General features: G+C 46.2%; 6 protein-coding genes across 6 annotated transcripts; 3 read left to right on the top strand and 3 right to left on the bottom strand.

Moving 5' to 3' along the window:
• Nucleotides 1–878: 878 nt before the first annotated feature.
• LAJ45_01937 (uncharacterized protein) lies at nucleotides 879–1181 on the bottom strand (the record flags this gene model as incomplete). Its single annotated transcript, XM_046111529.1, has 2 exons — nucleotides 879–1082; nucleotides 1146–1181. 2 exons carry the CDS (start codon nucleotides 1179–1181, stop codon nucleotides 879–881), a joined length of 240 nt encoding a protein of 79 aa, XP_045975473.1.
• A 2222-nt stretch (nucleotides 1182–3403) lies between these two features.
• LAJ45_01936 (uncharacterized protein) lies at nucleotides 3404–4571 on the top strand (the record flags this gene model as incomplete). Its single annotated transcript, XM_046111528.1, has 3 exons — nucleotides 3404–3708; nucleotides 3768–4267; nucleotides 4324–4571. 3 exons carry the CDS (start codon nucleotides 3404–3406, stop codon nucleotides 4569–4571), a joined length of 1053 nt encoding a protein of 350 aa, XP_045975472.1.
• A 1787-nt stretch (nucleotides 4572–6358) lies between these two features.
• Nucleotides 6359–8474, top strand: LAJ45_01935 (uncharacterized protein; the record flags this gene model as incomplete). Its single annotated transcript, XM_046111527.1, has 7 exons — nucleotides 6359–6496; nucleotides 6546–6744; nucleotides 6803–6816; nucleotides 6886–7236; nucleotides 7293–7579; nucleotides 7646–8336; nucleotides 8397–8474. 7 exons carry the CDS (start codon nucleotides 6359–6361, stop codon nucleotides 8472–8474), a joined length of 1758 nt encoding a protein of 585 aa, XP_045975471.1.
• Nucleotides 8475–8972: 498 nt separating this feature from the next.
• Nucleotides 8973–10751, bottom strand: LAJ45_01934 (uncharacterized protein; the record flags this gene model as incomplete). The annotated part of the gene is made up of 4 exons (XM_046111526.1): nucleotides 8973–9152; nucleotides 9210–10325; nucleotides 10385–10654; nucleotides 10746–10751. The coding sequence occupies 4 exons, from the start codon at nucleotides 10749–10751 to the stop codon at nucleotides 8973–8975; spliced, it is 1572 nt and encodes a 523-aa protein (XP_045975470.1).
• Nucleotides 10752–12766: 2015 nt separating this feature from the next.
• On the top strand, nucleotides 12767–14088 carry LAJ45_01933 (uncharacterized protein; the record flags this gene model as incomplete). Its single annotated transcript, XM_046111525.1, has 7 exons — nucleotides 12767–12830; nucleotides 13039–13066; nucleotides 13170–13269; nucleotides 13337–13342; nucleotides 13407–13525; nucleotides 13637–13848; nucleotides 13904–14088. The coding sequence occupies 7 exons, from the start codon at nucleotides 12767–12769 to the stop codon at nucleotides 14086–14088; spliced, it is 714 nt and encodes a 237-aa protein (XP_045975469.1).
• Nucleotides 14089–16837: 2749 nt separating this feature from the next.
• Nucleotides 16838–17707, bottom strand: LAJ45_01932 (uncharacterized protein; the record flags this gene model as incomplete). The annotated part of the gene is made up of 5 exons (XM_046111524.1): nucleotides 16838–16898; nucleotides 16956–17068; nucleotides 17132–17444; nucleotides 17507–17545; nucleotides 17604–17707. 5 exons carry the CDS (start codon nucleotides 17705–17707, stop codon nucleotides 16838–16840), a joined length of 630 nt encoding a protein of 209 aa, XP_045975468.1.
• Between the last annotated feature and the right edge of the window lie 949 nt (nucleotides 17708–18656).

Raw genomic sequence — 18656 nt, 5'->3', positions numbered from 1 at the left:
GGGTGTATTCCGTAATTTGAGACACGGCCCTATGCAGATGTAATTGACCGTGAACAGTAAGTTGTGCATATGCACTCCATGATCTTCCGAGCCCTTCAAATAGCGTTCTAGAGCTCTTCGATTTAGTACCTAACCCAGTCTCTAGAGCTGCAGAGAATCTCCTTTAATTCGTCGATTTTAACAGGCTCATGAATATGCTCCAGTTACCCCTGATGGTTTGGGGTTCTAGAAAGAAAGAAAAAACTTTGATCTTGGTATGTGACTCCATAGGGTAATATTTTTCTGCTGTGGGCCATCTCATAATTATAGGCGGCCCCGATCGTTACTCGCATATTCGACCAACTGTATGTGCGGGATAACAAGCAAACAGCCGCGGGTTTAATCTTTCTGCTAGACATAACTGCAGCTTCTTTTGAAGTTAAAGGTATGGGGGATTACTTTAGCTGAGCGAGCTGGGCAGAGTAGAAAGGCTGAAAGCCTATGTAGAGTAGGTGCTCTAGCTCCCATGCAACCTGCAAGTACGTACTCTACTCTAGAGTAGACTCGTAGCGTAGGTAAAGACACTCCGCTAGTAAGTCTGCTAAGACCTTCGTACAGCTTTCAAAGCACCCCAAAATCGAACGCTGAGTTACGTTTCTTCGATAATAGGTCCTCTTCTGAGGACATCTAGAGTTGTATCTGTCGAAAGCTGAGTGACATCACGAAAATTATTGTTCGCACAGAATTTTCTTGTCGATGCAGCATAGTAAAGAATTTTCAAAACGCTGGCGTTGCTGTCAATGTAAAGGCTGATGCAGGGGGTACATCCTCACATTCGCATATTGCAGACGACATACTTTAAATCCCCCAGAGTATGTAGAGTGTTGACGTCGATTGTTTCAGTGCGCACCGGGGCTGCATTGATTAACCGCTACCACTGCATCTATGGTATCATTGTGTAGAGTACCGAGATTTCCGTTTCCGTTGCCACTGATCTGCCCCGCACATTGATTGTTTTGAAGAAAACGATTATTGATGGTTGTTGTTGTAGTCGGGTATGGGTGCTTTGTGGACCAGACAGGCCCGAAGAAAATTCCTATTTTCTAGCGGTTATGTTGGCCACCATCACTCCCGATTGGTGACACGTACATGCGGTAACTAAGCACCTTCTCTGGAAGCTCTTCCATCAAAATTTTCGTCATTTCTAACGATGGGGCCGGTTGAAACCATGACAGCTGTTACCCCAGAATTCTGAAACTTGCGCCAAAAAAACTCACGTAGTCCCGAAATCACGCTGCCGGCTGCTAAAACCGATTCTGAGAAATCGGGTAGAGCTTCTCACCAATTTCACGAACACAATCCACATGTGATTGTAACTGGAGCTGGAAAGCTGAGAATTCTATTGCAGCTCCCGGAATACCGACCGATGGAGCACTGCGGTAACTGAACCTGGCGCCGAATCGGAACAGATGGAAGAGAGCAATATGGATATGCAAATACTCCAAGGAAGCCGATGTAATCAGATAACTGATATGAATGCCCGATAGCCAGTGGATGTTGAACCCCTCATGGAAACTAGTTCCGATGCGAGGGGTTCGGGTTCGGGTCTGTTACTGCCCTTATTGGCGGTCCTTGTCTCCTCATTGGTGATCTTGGTTTCTTGTGAGAAACTCGAGTGATGTTGGGTGATAGTGGCTGGCCAGGATAGCAAGAGATTCGAGATTCTAAATATTGTCGTTGTTATTGTTGCCTTTTCAGGAACGAGATAATGTACCATGCACACCCAGCTCAGAGGTGCAGAACTAGTGTCTTGAAGGGAGCATTGGTATCATTGTGGATTGTGGGGCATTTCTGCGGTGAGGTTATGTAGAACAGACATTAGCTTGTGTTAGAAACCTCGAGAATGTGCTCTAGTGTCTTTGATTGTGGGAAAATGTGTGTGCACGAAGCCCGTGGGGTTTTTGCGGGGGAGAGAAGCTCGGGTGGTGGTGGTCGTCTAAATAAACATCGACAAGTCAATGATGGAGAATGTATCTTTTGGTAAACGTAACACCCCATGACGGTTGCATGATTACAGCTGCCGAGGAGAATTCTAGAAGCAAGCAAATAAGCATACTAAAGGGCTTAGAGGATGGCAGTGAAACAAAAAGGAAAACTGGAAGCGAATCGAAACATTATTGCAATCTAAATATATTCGGGGGTAGAACGCATTAGGCTGAAGGCGAATAGAATGTTTGAACTTGCGTAAGAAATCCCAGCTAGACAGCGCGAACGGACTGATTCAGGGGAGTGCTTACGAACATCCAGTAACAGTGCGTTATGCGTGCCATGCGTGCCACATCAGAGAAGGTTCACTGTGTGCACTGTGCAGCGAAAATTTGGGAAAAAGATTTCTCATATGCACATATCTGCACACTTTCTAGGTACATGTAGGCACTCTGGGTAGAGGAGGTACTTCTACTTTACATTCTCTCAGACTCGCAGAGATCAGGGAGCAACATAATGCTTGTTAGAGTGCAGTCCACTGTAGCTAGAGCGATGAAGGTGGTAGAGAATTCCATTGTCGTCCAGCGGCATGACGGGAAAGAAGGTGTGTAGAATAAAGTGATTTCCTAGGCATGTCGGCCCTGGCTCGCTGTGAAGAAAACCCGGGAGTTGGATAAGCCTGTCGTGTTGCGAACACTTTATTTAGTCGGAGAGTCCAGCCGGCGAACGGCGTGGGACTTGTGCCGCGCCGAAACCAGCATGCACAGGGTTGTAATCCCTCCAGTCCAGTTTCGAACGGGGCTGGGGAACTTCCCATGTGGGAAGGGGAACTGCCCAAAGAGCAGGATCCCTTTGTATGGCGACGATCCTATCCTGTTGTGTCAAAGTGTGGTCCTGTGTGGATGAGGAAGGGAGGTCAGCTCAAGACTTCACACATAAAGAGACCACGCTGTCCTCAGTGTCCCTGGTTTCCTTTCTCTCCCCAACACACCAGTCTCTGCGCTCCAGCTGAGTTCTCGATGAAGTGGCCTATTCAAGGTGACGCTGTTCGTTAGCCAGCGGTCTTCATTAGGGAATTGTTTCTGTGACTCTTCTCTGACTCTTCCTATTCTGACTCCTCGAGTCACGTTTTACACTCACTATTTCGTTTGTGTTTATCTGTCCTCAACGTTGTTTACACGCTTCATCTTCCCGTCCTGCACCAGTCTGCAGTGGGAGAGAAGGAGCTATCCACTACCACTACTTCCACACATTACACTTACACTTATTACCAACAAATTCCATCACAAACGCGTCTAGATTGATCCTGCATACACACTGCATCTCATCATTCTCTCATCACCATCCCCATCATCATCAGCTTCGTTGTCTGTTGAATACCCCCCCCCCCTTTCTTCATTACGTCATGCCTTCACAATTCATCGATTCTTTCTCTCCAATGGAGGCTTCCATCGATTCTCCCACCGTTACAAAGGACGAACCTCTCGACTTTGATGACTTCGGTAGTCTCGGTATGTTGATGACCGGTCCAATCACTCCAGCCTCGACAGCTCCGAGTGATCTCTACATCGGAACCCCTTGTGGGGATTCTCCTACTCCCAGCTATTCGGAAAGCCCTGGAAACAGTCTCTCTCCAACTCCTGGCCCAGGTGAAGCCCCGAAAGATGGTGAAAAGAAGCCAGTCAAGAAACGAAAGTCATGGGGCCAAGTTCTTCCTACTCCAACCACCAACCTTCCTCCTCGGTATGTGTAATCCCTTTTTAGATATTATTAAAAAAAATCATATAGCTAACCTCATATAGCAAACGTGCCAAGACTGAACCTGAAAAGGAACAGCGTAGGATTGAGCGTGTTATTAGAAACCGCCAAGCAGCACAAACCTCTCGGGAACGAAAACGGTTAGAGTACGAGGCACTCGAAAAGGCCAAAGCTGCTCTTGAAGTTGACAACAACGAGCTCAAGAGCAAGTTGTCTCTCACTGAAAGGGAGAACATCGAGCTTGCCCAACGTCTTTCCAACCTTGAGCAACAAGTCAAGATGTTCCAAGACACCATGAACGTTGCCAGACAGATCGCCGACAAAGTCAATTTCTCACAGTCTGGTGTTCCGGTCCGAACTGACATCCCATCACCTGTCGGCTCTGATGACGTTCCCTCCAGAATGTCCTTTGTCGACAACACTCTTGATCCAAATACCCTTTTCTCTAATGAAGCAAGTAATGCATCATCCCCGGCGTTGGATATCAACGTTGAAGCTCTCTACGAGACACAACAAACTGCTGTTTTGTTGTGTGACCTGCCGTGTCTGCAGAGAGCTTCGCGTCCTTCCCCGGAACTTTTGACTATTTGGATGATGCAGTACCTACTGTTGGCAACAATGACATCGACGATCTATTCGATTCAGATGCCTTTTCTACAACTTTTCTTGAGTCTCAAACGGGGGACCAAGATTCCGGATACTCAACTAGCACGCTTTTCTCCCTTGATTCACTGGTTGATTACGACCAAACCGACCAAGCAGCTTTGGCAACGACTTCTGACCTGCAACCCGGCCTGCGCGCTCCTATTGGTAGCGACGGACGAGCGACTGCAATCGGAGTCGAGTAAGCTGTTTGGTAAGTTTGGTTCGTTGTCAGGCGGAGATGATGGGGGGTCTGGTTTGTTGGGCGGGAATCCGGCCAGTGAACTTCGGAGACTAGTGGAAAGTTTGGATTTGGATAGGCAATGTGATGAGATTGATTACGGACCCGTGAAACGGTCTGCAACATGGAACATCTCAAGGCGTCCTGGAAGTCCAGGTTGTGGGGGGTTTGTTTGATTCTGTTGGCGAATATTTGGGTCATAGGGTTTAGTTTAATCTTTTCCTTTGTTCCTTTCCTTTTTTAACGCATCTCGTGCCTCTAATGCCTTTTCTTTGTTTGGGAGTGGGTGGATGTGGGTTCATCCAAAAAAAAAAAATTATGCGAGGAAATGGAAGGAGGGGGGAACTCAGGGAGTCTCCGCCTATTCTTATTTTCTTATGAGGGTTTTTCTTTACGGTGTTAGAAGGGGCTTGCTCAGATTTTTACTTTCGCTTTGTGTTCTGGGGTGTGATTTTCTTCGATTGTTCTTTCTTTTTTATATTCTAGCGTTTATATCGCGTGAATAATCTGGTACACAAGACTGTTCGTATTGTGGTTTATATTAGCTAGTGAGTGGGTTAGAAAACAGGCCCGCCTACAAATACCAGACAAAGCCTCAGGCTTAAAATAAATATTTACACTTTGTACATCAGATGTGACCTGAACGATGTTCTGCTCCTTTCTGATTTTGAAATCGACTGGATCAGATGAGATGAGATGAGAAGTTCTGATTTCCTTCCACATACACCGTACGTAGTGTGTTGGCCGTTTCAAAATTTATGATATCACATTAAGTCGCCCCAGCCCTATCAAATACACCCCCTTTTGCAGAATTTTCAGAAGATAATTCACGCCGTGATATTTCTTCTTTCAACATTTCTTTCACGTCGGTGTGTTGGCTGGCGTCTGTAGGCATAAATGTTTCTGCAGGGGAAAGGGATGGACTGGCTTAAGGCTTTCCCACATGTAGAAGGAAAAGGAATCGAGTGATAGATGAGTGGGCGCGGGCTTACTTGATATTGATCCCTGCAACGTTGGTGGGGTTGATGGGAGGTTCTTTGCATACTGCCGGCCGTGCCTTTCACCGGGATCGCATTAATGTCCCCCACACGGGCCACACTTGTTCTTCTAGGTATTCCTCCACTACCATCATGATGGTAATCAATTGCTTGTACAGTCGTACCTTGCTATAATTATATATTCGATCACCAGAACTAGTTGAGAAAACAAGGCGGTACCATGTACCAGTGAAAAAGCCAAGACTCAGGCAACGAATATGGTTTTGTGATCCAAAAGACATTCTTGAACTGGCAACCCGTACAATACAGCAAAGATCTATGCGACACATATGAAAATCGCAGATTCCCCGCAGTTATTTTTTCCTCATCTGAAGGCATCTCTGTTACTCCCGGATCGGTTGTATTTCTGATACTTAGAGCAGAAAGGTACCTTCAGATTAGTACACATGCGAAATAAACTCCGTGTGGTCGGGATGACGGATGATCCTCTGAATTTATCCATTAGAGGTGCAGCGCACTTTCACCCCGCTCTAGCCAGCCCAGTTCATGAGCTCCGTGTACATGTTTTATGCTCAGCATGTTTACCAGGCTACTCGGGAAGGCCCTCGTGATATACTATGTATCCGCCATCAATTCCTTATTTTTTTTTTATCAAACCCCTCATCTCCACTTCTCGACGCATCTGTAGGAATATATAAACGTTACTAGCCAAGCTCTATAAAAAAACATCACCTATCTTATATAACTATCAACAATGGCTTCAGAAAGCTACTTCCTCGGTGTCGACGTCGGAACCGGCAGTGCTCGGGTTTGTATTATTGATAGTACTGGTGAAATCAAGGGCGTTGAGTCGAAAGAGATTCAGACATGGAACCCCAGAGCAAATTACTATGTGAGTATACCAGCTACACCAAGAATCTCTAAAGCTAAAGAGTTCACAGGAACAATCGACAGCAGATATCTGGTTCGCAATCTGCTACTGTAGTCGTCTTGTCCTCCAGAAATCAGGCGTAGACCCGGAATTGGTGAAGGGAATTGGATTCGATGCCACCTGCTCGTTGGCTGTCATGTCTGAGGACACGAACGAGCCAATTTCTGTGGCTGGCCCGGATTTCACAGAGACGGCGAGGAATGTTATTTGTATGTTGCAATATTCCTTTTATAGACCGGACCCTGACTAACGAATGCTGTTGTCTAGTATGGATGGACCATGTAAGAAGAGCAATGACCTCATCGATCGTTATCGTAGACCACATCTAATATTCGAGAAATCTATTATAGCGTCCCGTCAAAGAAACCGCAAAAATCAATGCCACAAAACACAATCTCCTCCAATATGTTGGAGGCTCAATGTCAATTGAGATGGAAATCCCGAAGGTTCTCTGGCTGAAAAATAATATGCCTAAGGAGCTCTTTGAGAGGTGCAAGTTCTACGATCTGGCAGATGTTCTGACACATCTTGCAACTGGGAAGGAGACCAGATCTTTTTGCAGTGCCGTGTGTAAGCAAGGCTTTGTCCCTGTTGGCATTGACGGAAGTGTCAAGGGTTGGCAAGACGACTTTTTGAACGCCATCGGGTTGCCAGAGCTTTGCGAAGATAACTTTAGAAGGATGGGTGGTGTCCATGGCCAGGTACAGAGCGCATCGGACCCTTAAGCTTACAATTTCTAATGTGATCTATTTTACAGAATGGCACAATGCTATCCGCCGGAGAGCTAGTGGGAGAATTGAGCGAGAGCGCTGCAAAAGAACTTGGCCTCAAAGCTGGAACTAAGATTGGTAGCGGTGTCATCGATGCCTACGCAGGATGGATCGGAACTGTTGGAGCAAAGGTTAAAATGAGCGAGGACTTGCTGGACCAAGACCACGCAAAGAGTGATATCGAGCAATGTTTCAAGCGTCTAGCAGCGGTAGCCGGTACAAGCACATGTCATTTGGTTATGTCCAGAGATCCGGTATTTGTACCTGGAGTATGGTAAGCCATAAACCTAAAGCCACATCGATCAAGACCCGGTAATTAACCAAAAGAAAAACCATCCAGGGGGCCATACCGCGACGTTCTTCTCCCTGGTTTTTGGATGGCTGAAGGCGGCCAGTCTTCCACCGGCAGTCTTCTCCACAACGTCCTCACCACTCACGCCTCCCATGCCAAAGCCCTCGAAGAGGCTAAAATTGCTGGCACAAACATTTTCGACTACCTCAACTCCCACCTCGAGGACATGCGCAAAGCCCAAAATGCGCCCACAATTGCCTATGTTGCCCGTCATCTCTTCTTTTACGGTGATAAGCACGGTAACCGTTCGCCAATTGCTGATCCTGAGATGCGTGGTTCCATTGTTGGGTTGAGTATGGATTCCAGCGTCGATGATTTGGCGCTACAGTATTTCGCTGCTATGGAGTTTATTGCACAGCAGACTAGGCATATCATTGAAGCACTGAACAACAGTGGACATTCTATTACGAGTATCTTCATGAGTGGTGGACAATGCAAGAACAAGCTCCTGATGCACCTTATTGCTGATTCAACTGGTTACCCTGTATCTATCCCAAGATACATTGATGCGGCAGTTGTTCTCGGTGCTGCTATGCTCGGTGCTAAGGCTGCCAGCGTGGACGCTCAAGGAAACACTGCGAACCTGTGGACGATCATGGATAAGATGAGCAAGCCGGGAACCATCATTGAGCCGACCACAAACGAGAAGGAAAAGAAGCTTTTGGATGCTAAATATAAGGTGAGTAATTGCGCTATCTATGCATCCCTGTAGATCGGTCTCCTCTAATCATTTCCGCAGGTCTTCCTCGAGATGGCAAAAGCGCAGCAGGCGTACCGGAAGAGTATCGACGAGGCTGTTGGCGATTGGTCTGCCTAAGCCAGTACTAGCAGATCTAACCAAGGCTTTATGTTGGGATTTCTTTTAAGTTTCGTGATATAGGGAAATTTTTTATTATCCCACTCAAGGGAAACTAGATTATGATCATAAATATTATATGAATGTATCTGTGTAAGCATCAAAAAGAAAAGGAACCCAAACCCGATAGGTTTTAGCACAGAAAACTCATAAAACCCAACATGTGTGTAGAGAAATGATTGGCCATAAGAAAAGTACCCTTTGATGCATGAATAATCGTCACATTATAGCATAAGCGCATAACTGCCCTCAAATACGAGCACGAAAAAGTGTAGATTTTGTTTCAAATAACCCTTGCACCTTAAACAAACAATGCCGCTTATCAAGCACCAGAAATAATCCAAAGGAAAAATAAAGAAGAAAAAACAAATACGAATCTAGGGCTCTAACACTGGTATCAACCTATCCTCGCCACTAAGTCCTATCGTTGCATCATCGTTTATCACTCGCCATAGATTCTTACAACTTTGCCTTCTCCTTGAACGACGGCGCACACAGAACATCATATGCTGAGCTTGATAATGTATCTGAGGCAGTTGAGACGGTGTGCGTAAATAGTCCTCTCGTGTCAACCATAGATGGGTTCAAGTCCTCGACCTTGTTAGCGCCGATCAAACGCATGTTCATCACAAATTCATCCTATTCAATGTTAGCTTCTACATAAACACAGACAGATACACAGAAGGGGGGAATTACCTTCAACAACTGCATGGCCCTGTTGACACCAGCCTCACCGTACGCACTCATCGCATACAAAAACGGCCTTCCAATACCCACACCCTTGGCACCTAAGCAAAGCGCCTTGATGATATCAGTCGCACGCCTGATACCACCGTCGATGTAAATCTCAATCTTATTCTCCATGCCCCTCTTCCGGAGCTCGGGCATGACCTCTGCAAGGACCTCAATTCCCGATGGTGCAGTGTCGAGCTGTCTTCCACCATGGTTGGAGAGGACTACACCAGCACAGCCATGCTCGACAGCTAAGATGACATCTTCGACGCGCTGCACACCCTTGAGGACAATTGGCATCTTGGTGATGGATTGAAAGTAGGCGATGTCTTTCCATGAGAGGGAGGGATCAATGAAGGAGGAAATCGCACGTGCAGCGCCCTGAGAGCGGTCGACGTTATCGTTTTCAACCTTTTGTACGCTGGTGCCAACATCTTCGAACTTAGAGCGCATATCCTTCTCACGTCGTCCAAGTTGCGGTGCGTCAACGGTTATGAAAAGCCCTTTACACCCGCGCTTTTCGGCATGTTCTACTATGCGGCGAGTGACGTCGCGGTTCTTGTTGACGTAGAGCTGGAGCCATTGGATCTGATCTCCCTTCTTTGCGTCCACAATCTCATCGAAAGAGCAGGACGCAAGTGTAGGGATCATTTGAATGACATCATGCTTATGCGCTGCCCTGGTTAATACCACCTCGCCCTCAGGGTTTCCAAGCTTTCCTAATGCCGTTGCAGTAACATAGAACGGAATTGAACACTTATCGCCCAACATTGTTGTGCTAGTATCCACATGTTCCACATCAATCAGGATTCTCGGGCGGAACCATATCTTGTGGAACGCTGAGTGGTTTTCCCGCATTGTAATTTCGTCGTCAGCTCCGGAAGAGTAGTAAGCCCACGCTGTGCGCTTCATGACATGTTTTGCGACAGCTTCAAAGTCGAGGAGGTTGTAGCATTGCTCAAGGATGGGCATGTTCGCGATGCGTTCCTGGCGGGCGGCTTCTTCTGGGTCTTCGGCTTTTACTTCAGCTTCGACGGTGGACATGTCGACTGGTCCTAGGTGCTTGGATTTGTCGAGGTACTGGACCTGGTGTTAGTTTACCCATTTTATGAGGGCCCTGGGGGCTGTGAAGAGCTCACCTTGTCAAGTGTGTCTGGGGGGTGGATAGGGTCAAATTCTTCTGTCGCATCCTTTCCGGCATACTTCAGAATGATCTTTGAGCCACCGGGGTGCTCTGGTAGGAATTCTGTGACATCGTAGGCTTTCCCGTGTACGATAACCCAACAAGAGTCCTTATTGTTGTGCTTTGCCACGTCCTGGCCGGTCAATTTAGCGTGCATTTTTGCAATTGAGAAGCTGGAGGTCAGAGAGAGGAAAGTCCGTGTAAAGAAAGAAATTCTGGGGAAAATCTGGGGAAACGAGAGTAAGTTAAGTGGATTTCAAAAACAAAAGAAGTTGCTCGGGTTTAAGACGGAAAAGAACAGGTCGCGGGACGCTAACAAGCATTTGTCGGCATTGCTCGGGCTCGGCTGAATGGTTTGCGAAATGTGGGGTGCCAAGAAAGCCTATTTACCCAAGCCCCACGCAGAAAGCCACCGCCGGGAACTCCGTTGATATAAATCCACTGATGCAGTCGCAGACTTTCTTCACCGATACCGATACTGATACCGACCAACTTATTAGATCCTGAAGGTAAATTTCCTTACATCTTTAATTTTCACAGAAAGAATCTGAAAAACACTGATAAAATGCTACTACATGCAGATACACTGTTTATGGCTAGTCCAAATTCTTGATTGTTAAAGCTTTAATAATCGACTTATCATAGGTCCAAGGAGCTCACGGGGGAGCAGTCGGTACGGCCACTTTTCGTGAACAATCACAGCTCAAAGGGGTAGGTACATAATAGCAGTACCAAAGAATGAAATGTGATTCCTACAAAACATTCCTGCGACGCAGATTTTGGCGCAGCTGGCCGTCGTTGATTCTGTGGAGCCGAATGCGTAAAATCTTGGCAAATCGTTGCCAAGCATGTCATAAAAAGCTTTTTATTGACTGGGTTTGACAGAGACCCCCCCAGAGTTTCCGAGAAAGATGCCGATTGGGGAATGGGACCCTGATAGTTTCTGGTGATTGCCATCCCACTTCTGGTATTATAATGACAGCCCTCACGAATAAGGAAAGAGATTATTCGGAGTCTGGGAAAAAATGATGCAGTCATTTGAAAGCCTGAAATCCCTCGTGGGCCCAGGGGATCGATTAGTAGGCTTCTTAATCGAATTCTTGCTGACGTCCAGTAGTCAGCTGCGGTTGTAACGCGTAAACAGTGGTAGAAATACCTACAATTACTATAACGTGAGGCGTATTGGTGTTCTCGTGATATACAATACAATTGTATGCTTATCTGACTCGACCCCAAGACGAATATAGGTATATGAGGCAGGAAAGGAGCTAATCCACGCTTTCTATTCCTGTGACCCAGACTGGCCACCGGTTGTGACACGCGCCTAACCTCTGGTTATACTGCTAGCGCCATTACGATAGGGCTACATAATAATTATCCGTTATGGAAAAACAATACGTAGTGGCGGCGGCGGCTGTTTCAAGTGTTGTTTCAGGTTGTTGGGAAAAACTCTGCAACTGGTGCTCATCTTAAAGAGTTGGATAAGAAACCACCGCAATAATGTGCCAGAGTAGGTAAGTATTCGAGAAATGAAGTGGGCGAAGATCCAGAGATTTAATTTGAACTGTGGCTGTGATTGTGATATCTAGATAGCATTCAGCTGCAGATGACTGGTGACTGGTCGTTGGGATCGTCCCTATGATGATGCTGAGCGGCGCAGGATGTCGCACAAAACGAAACAACCGTGCACCCAACCAATCACGGGTGTAAACATGAGACACCTTGTTGACTGGGGCTCCTTCCTGGGTTTGTATTCTTCCCTTTCACCCAGGGACGGCCTATCGAGGTTTCTGGTGCTGGGTGTATTGGCATATCCTCAATAGTACCTATAGTAGGTAAGGTATTGCTGTTTTGCCTGCGGAGGAGGTATGTATGCTCTGATATATGTAGCCCCTAGGTAAGGTACTTTGCGTATTGGTTTTGTGTATTGTCCCCTGGGTCCTGGTCCACATATCTTTACACAGTATCGTAGGTTCTCACTTCAGCAAACCACCGCCGCCGGCCCACCGCGTGGCCCGTTCCGTTCCAGCTTCTGCTCCACATAACTCTCGACTCTCTTGCCTACATACTCATAGTTACCCTGCACCGTATTGTAGACGAGGCTTAGCTAGGCGTCCCCCCCCCCCCCCCCCACCACCGCGACGCCGGGAATCCGTTTATCATCTCACCTCTACTACAGAGGCCCCCCCCTACCTGATACCTCATACCTTCCCCCCTCCTTCTCCCAATACATTCGTGTCCCTACATTATCTGCACTTTACCATTCCAGGCCAGTCCAGTCCAGAGCAGTCGTTCGATATAACCACTCCACTATTCTTTTCGCAAAACCTACCTTCGTATGAACGATCGCCAGGATATGAGTGAGAGTCTCGAGGCAAAGCTGGTAGTGCTAGGCACTCAAGGTTGGTTTTAAGTTTTTCTTGTTGCTCGTTGCGTTCGGATGCCCGCGGACTAGTCCGAGCGCTTGTAAGAGGAGGAGGGGTATCTAGCTAGAGTGTGTGAAAGAGGAGAAGAGAGAGCTGTGGAATTTAACGGTGATGGTGGAAGAGGAGGGAAAGCTATTCAAAAGGGATATGATAGCTAACAGTCCATCTTGATTGGGATAAATAGGCGTGGGCAAGACTTCGCTCGTCGTCAGGTATAACATACGCCACCCCTAGCTAGATAATCATGAGAAATCTATATCTGCGCATTCAACGGATCATTATTAGTAACAGATAGCTTGTGAGGGAATTAATTAGATATGTCAAAAACACCTTTGATCCCGCGTCGGCGTCAACGATAGGCGCTTCATTTCTTGCCAAGAAGGTTGTGGTCGATGATTGCCTTGTGCGGCTACAAGTAAGCTCTTTCCTTCCCCGGCGGGATCGATAATAGTTCTAATGAGCTAATTAATTACAAATAATAGATATGGGTAAATAAGCGTTACCACTTACCTTGGTAACAGGACTCGCGGGGCTTATATTTCAAAATTTTAGGACACCGCCGGTCAAGAGCGCTACCGCTCTATATCGAAACTCTACTACCGCTCCGCCAACTGTGGGATTCTCTGTTATGACATAACTTCTGAAGCGTCATTTCTTGCAATGCATTCATGGTATGTTCCTCTCTATAATATCCCCCTCCCATCTATTTTATTACATTTCATTGTCTCTTTTTTTTCTTCCGCCAACCTAAATAAACCACTCCTTCGATGCTACTTCTAAAGGCTTCTCGAACTCAAGAAGAACGTAAACAACGAAAACATCATCATCCATATCGTAGGGACCAAGGCCGACTTAGTGAACGCCGATCCGTCGAAACGGGAGGTACCGTTTGAGCGCTGTGTTGCATATGCGGCAGAGCATCTGGGCGATGATGAGGCTGCATCATGGATGGGCATGGATACATGTCATGAGATATCGGCGCGAGATGACCAAGGTTAGTAACATGACTCCTCATAGTGGAATTGTGCGCGTGCTAAAGAAATACATAGGCGTCGATGAAGTATTCCAAGTAATTGCACGAAAGCTGGTTGAGCGGCGTGCCGAAATTGAGCGAGTGCGGGGATACGCTGGCGGAGGTGGGGAATATGGGGATAGCGGGGGCACTAGAGACGGCATGAGAATTGATGCTTCGTTAGACTCGAACGAGAAGAAGGGGGGTGGAAGGTGCTGTTAGATATTTTGTTAGTATTGGGTGGAAAAGGCCCCATGCACGACATACACGACCATAACGACCATTCCCCTTCTCTCTTGGGTAACCTATTGATGTATTGTTTTTATGCGTTTTGTCATGTTTTTGTGCGGTGTTTTATGGTTTTCTTTTCTTTTTCAACCCTTTCTTTTTTCTATATCAGTGTAATTGGTTCTATTCTTTTACAGCGGGTTCTTCATATTTTTAAACTATTCGGCAAATGCTATTATACTACGATAGCCAGTCAAATTCATTTCACATCTAGACCCTGCACATGAAGAGACCGCTGATTTGGTCATAAATAACGCCACTACAAGGGTACGCAAATCGACTGGACGAGGTGCTACGTTTATGCAGGTACCCATTACCTAAAAAACTCGATTATTGCAAGGGCATGGATTTCAGTTACACAGTTGTCCCAATCGAGTGACAACTTGTGACTAAGACTACGATCTGTAATCAACACCATTTTTAAGTGAGAATTAAGATCCCAATCATAAAAGGTTAGTCATATATAAGCTCTTAGAAAACAAGAGAGTTTAAAAACTACAACCAATGCTAGTATGTTCAACTGAATAGCTGCTCAGTTTGGAGATAGGAACCGAGTGAGAATTTGTGTTCTGGGTTGGATGACTTTGCGAGGTTGGATTCTTTCTGTATCGTATAGTTTTTCTTCTTTTGAGCCATACTGCATTATTCAGCGGAGGTCTCCATCTCAACTATTACAAGACCATCACTGAAGGAGATGATCTGAAGATGCTGTTGATGGAATTGTATGCTGGTTGATGGATTTAGGGATAATTCGGTGGGTAGGAGAAACTTCTTGTGTTTTGAAGTTGGAGCAACCCAAATCTCTGTCGGTTTGAAATACAAGGCTTGCCGAATTACAGAGTAATATCTACTGGGTTCTGGTATCAGAGACGACGAATTTCCTATGAACGGTGAAGGACAGTATAGTTGCGGGTGAAGTGGAATTACTTGTCCATGCAGTCCATGCATTCTATCTCCACCTTTCCCTCTCCTCCGGCTCCCTCCTCCCTCTCTATGTTCTTTATGGCGAGAATTTACCACTGACACATTGCTGTCCCTGATTAACTAGTACCATTATCAGCAGTTGCATAATACATTTATGGATCTAGATACGTCTTGGCGGCTTGTTCTCGGACTCAATTGACTCTATATTTAGGAGCCCTTGCGATAAAGATAGAAAAGTGTCCTCCCGGTTAAAACGACCACCCCCGCCGATACAATGCTACTCACTGAATCACAACCAAAGGCCTTACGTATAAACTCATAAGCGCCCATCACAAAAACATACATGTTCAAGTGCCCCAAAGAAAACCACCGATTTTATGATACCTTTTGATACATTGATCAAGGACCAGACATCGACAGGAATAAAAGGCTCTCCAGAAAGTGTGAGGCGGGAAGACCTTAAACACCAACAGGGACACCAACGGAACAAAAGAAGTTGCTGTAGGACCGCTCCTAGTGGTAGCGATCTATGAGCGGTTTCATAGAGCCTTAAGCTTTGTTGTTTGCGAAAAGCTATCCTCCTTCATCTAGGAGTAAGGGTTTTTACTAATAGTAAGTAAAAAAAAAAAAATACCAAAATACCACTAATGCCTTTTTTTCCCACAATCAAGAGTGAGTCAAGGCAGTAACTTTTTGTTGATGGCGGTTAACATCTTGCTAATACTATCATTACCATTGATTACTAATCATGGTGAGGATTGTCTTTGTAGTGTTAGGCCCACCATACCATTTCACTATAAAAATCACTTGCGGTCCTGCAAGAGCTGTTTGTTCAACCGAGCCACAAGGACACTGAACCTGCGTCCGAAAAATCAAAAGTCGATGGCCTGTACTTCGCGCACCGGGGGTGTAGACCAGTTACTTATGGTCATCTGTGAGACTGTGACCCATATATATGCTATCATGGCTATTGGCCGGCCGATGGCTGTTGTGCGCAGAGGGTTTCGCCGTTGTCATATGCGGGTGATTGAAGGTTAACCCAACTCCCTTCGTGCTACACATGAAGCAGGTCCCCGATTGTTTCGTTCAACAATGTGGTGAATACCCGTCTCAACGCCAGAGCAAACGGAAGGCACAGTTATATAGTCTTTAGTAATAATAATGGTAATAGTCTCAAGGGTTCACATCGATGCAAGATACTACGAGATAAAGTCTGGCCTGGTCATATTTAATTGGGAAGCTTATTTCTTCGTTTTCCGAATCTGTCAGCAGCCGGCGATCGAGATGTCTGAAAATTCTGCGGGCTGTTGCTGACCCAGGGACTAATTCTACTGAGCTAACTGTCCTGCATTAGACTTTCCGACAAAGCCTGGCTTGTCGTCATGTTGCAGGAAATCTCTTTTCTACTAATGCAGGAACCACGTGGAAGCTCATTCCAGATTCACTCTAGTAGTGAAGTGCAAATGGAAGGTGAGGAGCAAATTTTAATCACAGCGGCTTCTTCCGCGCCGGTTGGTCGTTATCGCGAGCCCACGTGGAGAACCATGCTATTGCTCTTTCAGGCCATCTAATCGTCACGAAGGAATGAGGAAAAAAAAATCGATTTTACATGACAATTTAGAGTAAATAGCTGGAAAAACAAAACCTAAACCCCGCACAAAAAAAGACTACTAGGTTACACCAACACTAACACAAGCTGGGAAGTTGGGGTAGCAAGTTCTTAGAGATCTTCCTATTTAAAATACACGCCTTCCAAACTCTAGTGCCCGTTTGGCTTTGTGGAAGCTCCTGCGGCCAATTTGTCATGGGCGTCAATGTCACTGTTAGATGTTAGTCTGCATACGAATCAAAACAGAAAACGAGTAATGGAAACGTACGTAGCCTCCCACGGGTAGCAACACCAAACATTCCCGACTGTCTCAGCAGCAAGGTAGCGGCCCTCATCCATCATGTCTTTGGGAAGAGCTCCTCTCTTGGGCTTATCCTTGTTCTATGTAGTTCCTCATATTAGCCAAATATCACCCTCGTTTGGTTTTTTCTCTTAGAAACGCACATGAAGGACAAAGATGTAGAAGTTTGTCTTTTCGGTGGAGCCCAGTTTCTTGGCCTGAGCCTCAACATCCTTGCTCAGCTCTTGGACGGCGTATTGCAATGTAGTCCTGGTATCGTCGACCTCATCTACAATGAGAATATTCTTTCCGATCAAGTCCGTGTTCTTCAGCGAAGAGAAGTCGAGCCACTGAGTCCTGGTGACCTTGGTGCCGGGCTCCTCCTCGGGACCATCCTCTGAAACGAGCTTCTCATACAACGAAAGCCCGATAGCTTGAATCGGGATGTTGGGAGATCCAGGGGTCTTCAAAAATGATCTTAATGAGTGAGTCAGTATAAATAGTATGTAGCAACTTGGTAGGTATTTGAAGAAACTAACCGAAGAATTCGGGCAGGTACATATCCTCCGCCGCCAATACTGGGGAGAGTCAGCAAATAAACGACCTTGACATCCAGTCTTGAAAGGAGAAGCATACGCAATCATGAGATTTGGCTTGAACTCCTCGAGTATCCTTACAGCAGAAGCCTGGCAGAGCTTGTGGACCTGGTTATAGGTGATGTACTTCCTTTCAACGGCCATTTTTGATGTTTGTGGAGATGAGGAGTGATGAGAAATTAGCTGTAGATGAAAGGGTAAGAAGAAATGTTGGTTTGAATGCAAGACAAGGCGAGAGATGTGGGGATGTAGAGATCTATTATCAGAAGGCTGCAGGAGTACCTGGTTTTACACAGAGCCATCTCCTGCACTCTTCAAAGGGGGAAAGAAGAAAAAAAAATGACAGACACGAAAAATTGCCCCGCGATCATGATTCCAAACTAAGCCAGATTAGCTCATCAGCTTGGCTCTTAACCCCGCCAGGGCAAGGGTACATGGTGAACGGCAGGAAGATGAGAGGCTGTCGGCGAGATCCGCCCGCTGGGCTCCCCCGTGTCCGAATCCTTGGGTAGAGTTTCGGAGTTCTCCTCATCTGCACTACCGCCAGCCTCGGTTGCCGATTGTGGGGCTGGGCTAGGGCTTCTGTTGAAGACGGCGATGAGTCATGTGACGTTATGATCATAGCCCGTCACTCGTTGGTTCAATGACATGAACTTTGTCTTCGATATTATTGACCGTATACACCAGTTTGATGCGGCGTTTTGGAATCTATTTGAGTTTGGGTTTTACTGCAGAGTTATGCCCAGTCGTGCAGATCTGTATGCTGATTTACGATGACCAATACCAATACCAATGCTTGCAAGCCTCTTACGTATACGATTTCGATCTCATCGGAGAAAGAATACCTTGAGACAGGATATGATAGCACTTACAATTATAACTATGCTCTGCGCCTGTCCATATATACTGCGCACGTGTAGCCATACCAAAGCCTTGATCCGAGCACCCCGCGCGGGAAGTGATACATTATCACCGTCACCGCTGCCGCCATAGTGACGGTCTAACGTGTCCTACAAGTTGAGGATGGAATATGCCGACCGCTCTGTCTCTGCCCCGTCAAGAAATACAAGATAGGGGTAACCTTTACTCCTAT

The sequence above is a fragment of the Morchella importuna genome (assembly GCF_003444635.1).
Source record: "Morchella importuna strain M04M26 chromosome Unknown Morimp01GS003, whole genome shotgun sequence".
Lineage (NCBI taxonomy): Eukaryota > Fungi > Ascomycota > Pezizomycetes > Pezizales > Morchellaceae > Morchella > Morchella importuna.
This window is presented reverse-complemented; position numbering and strand designations above follow the sequence as displayed.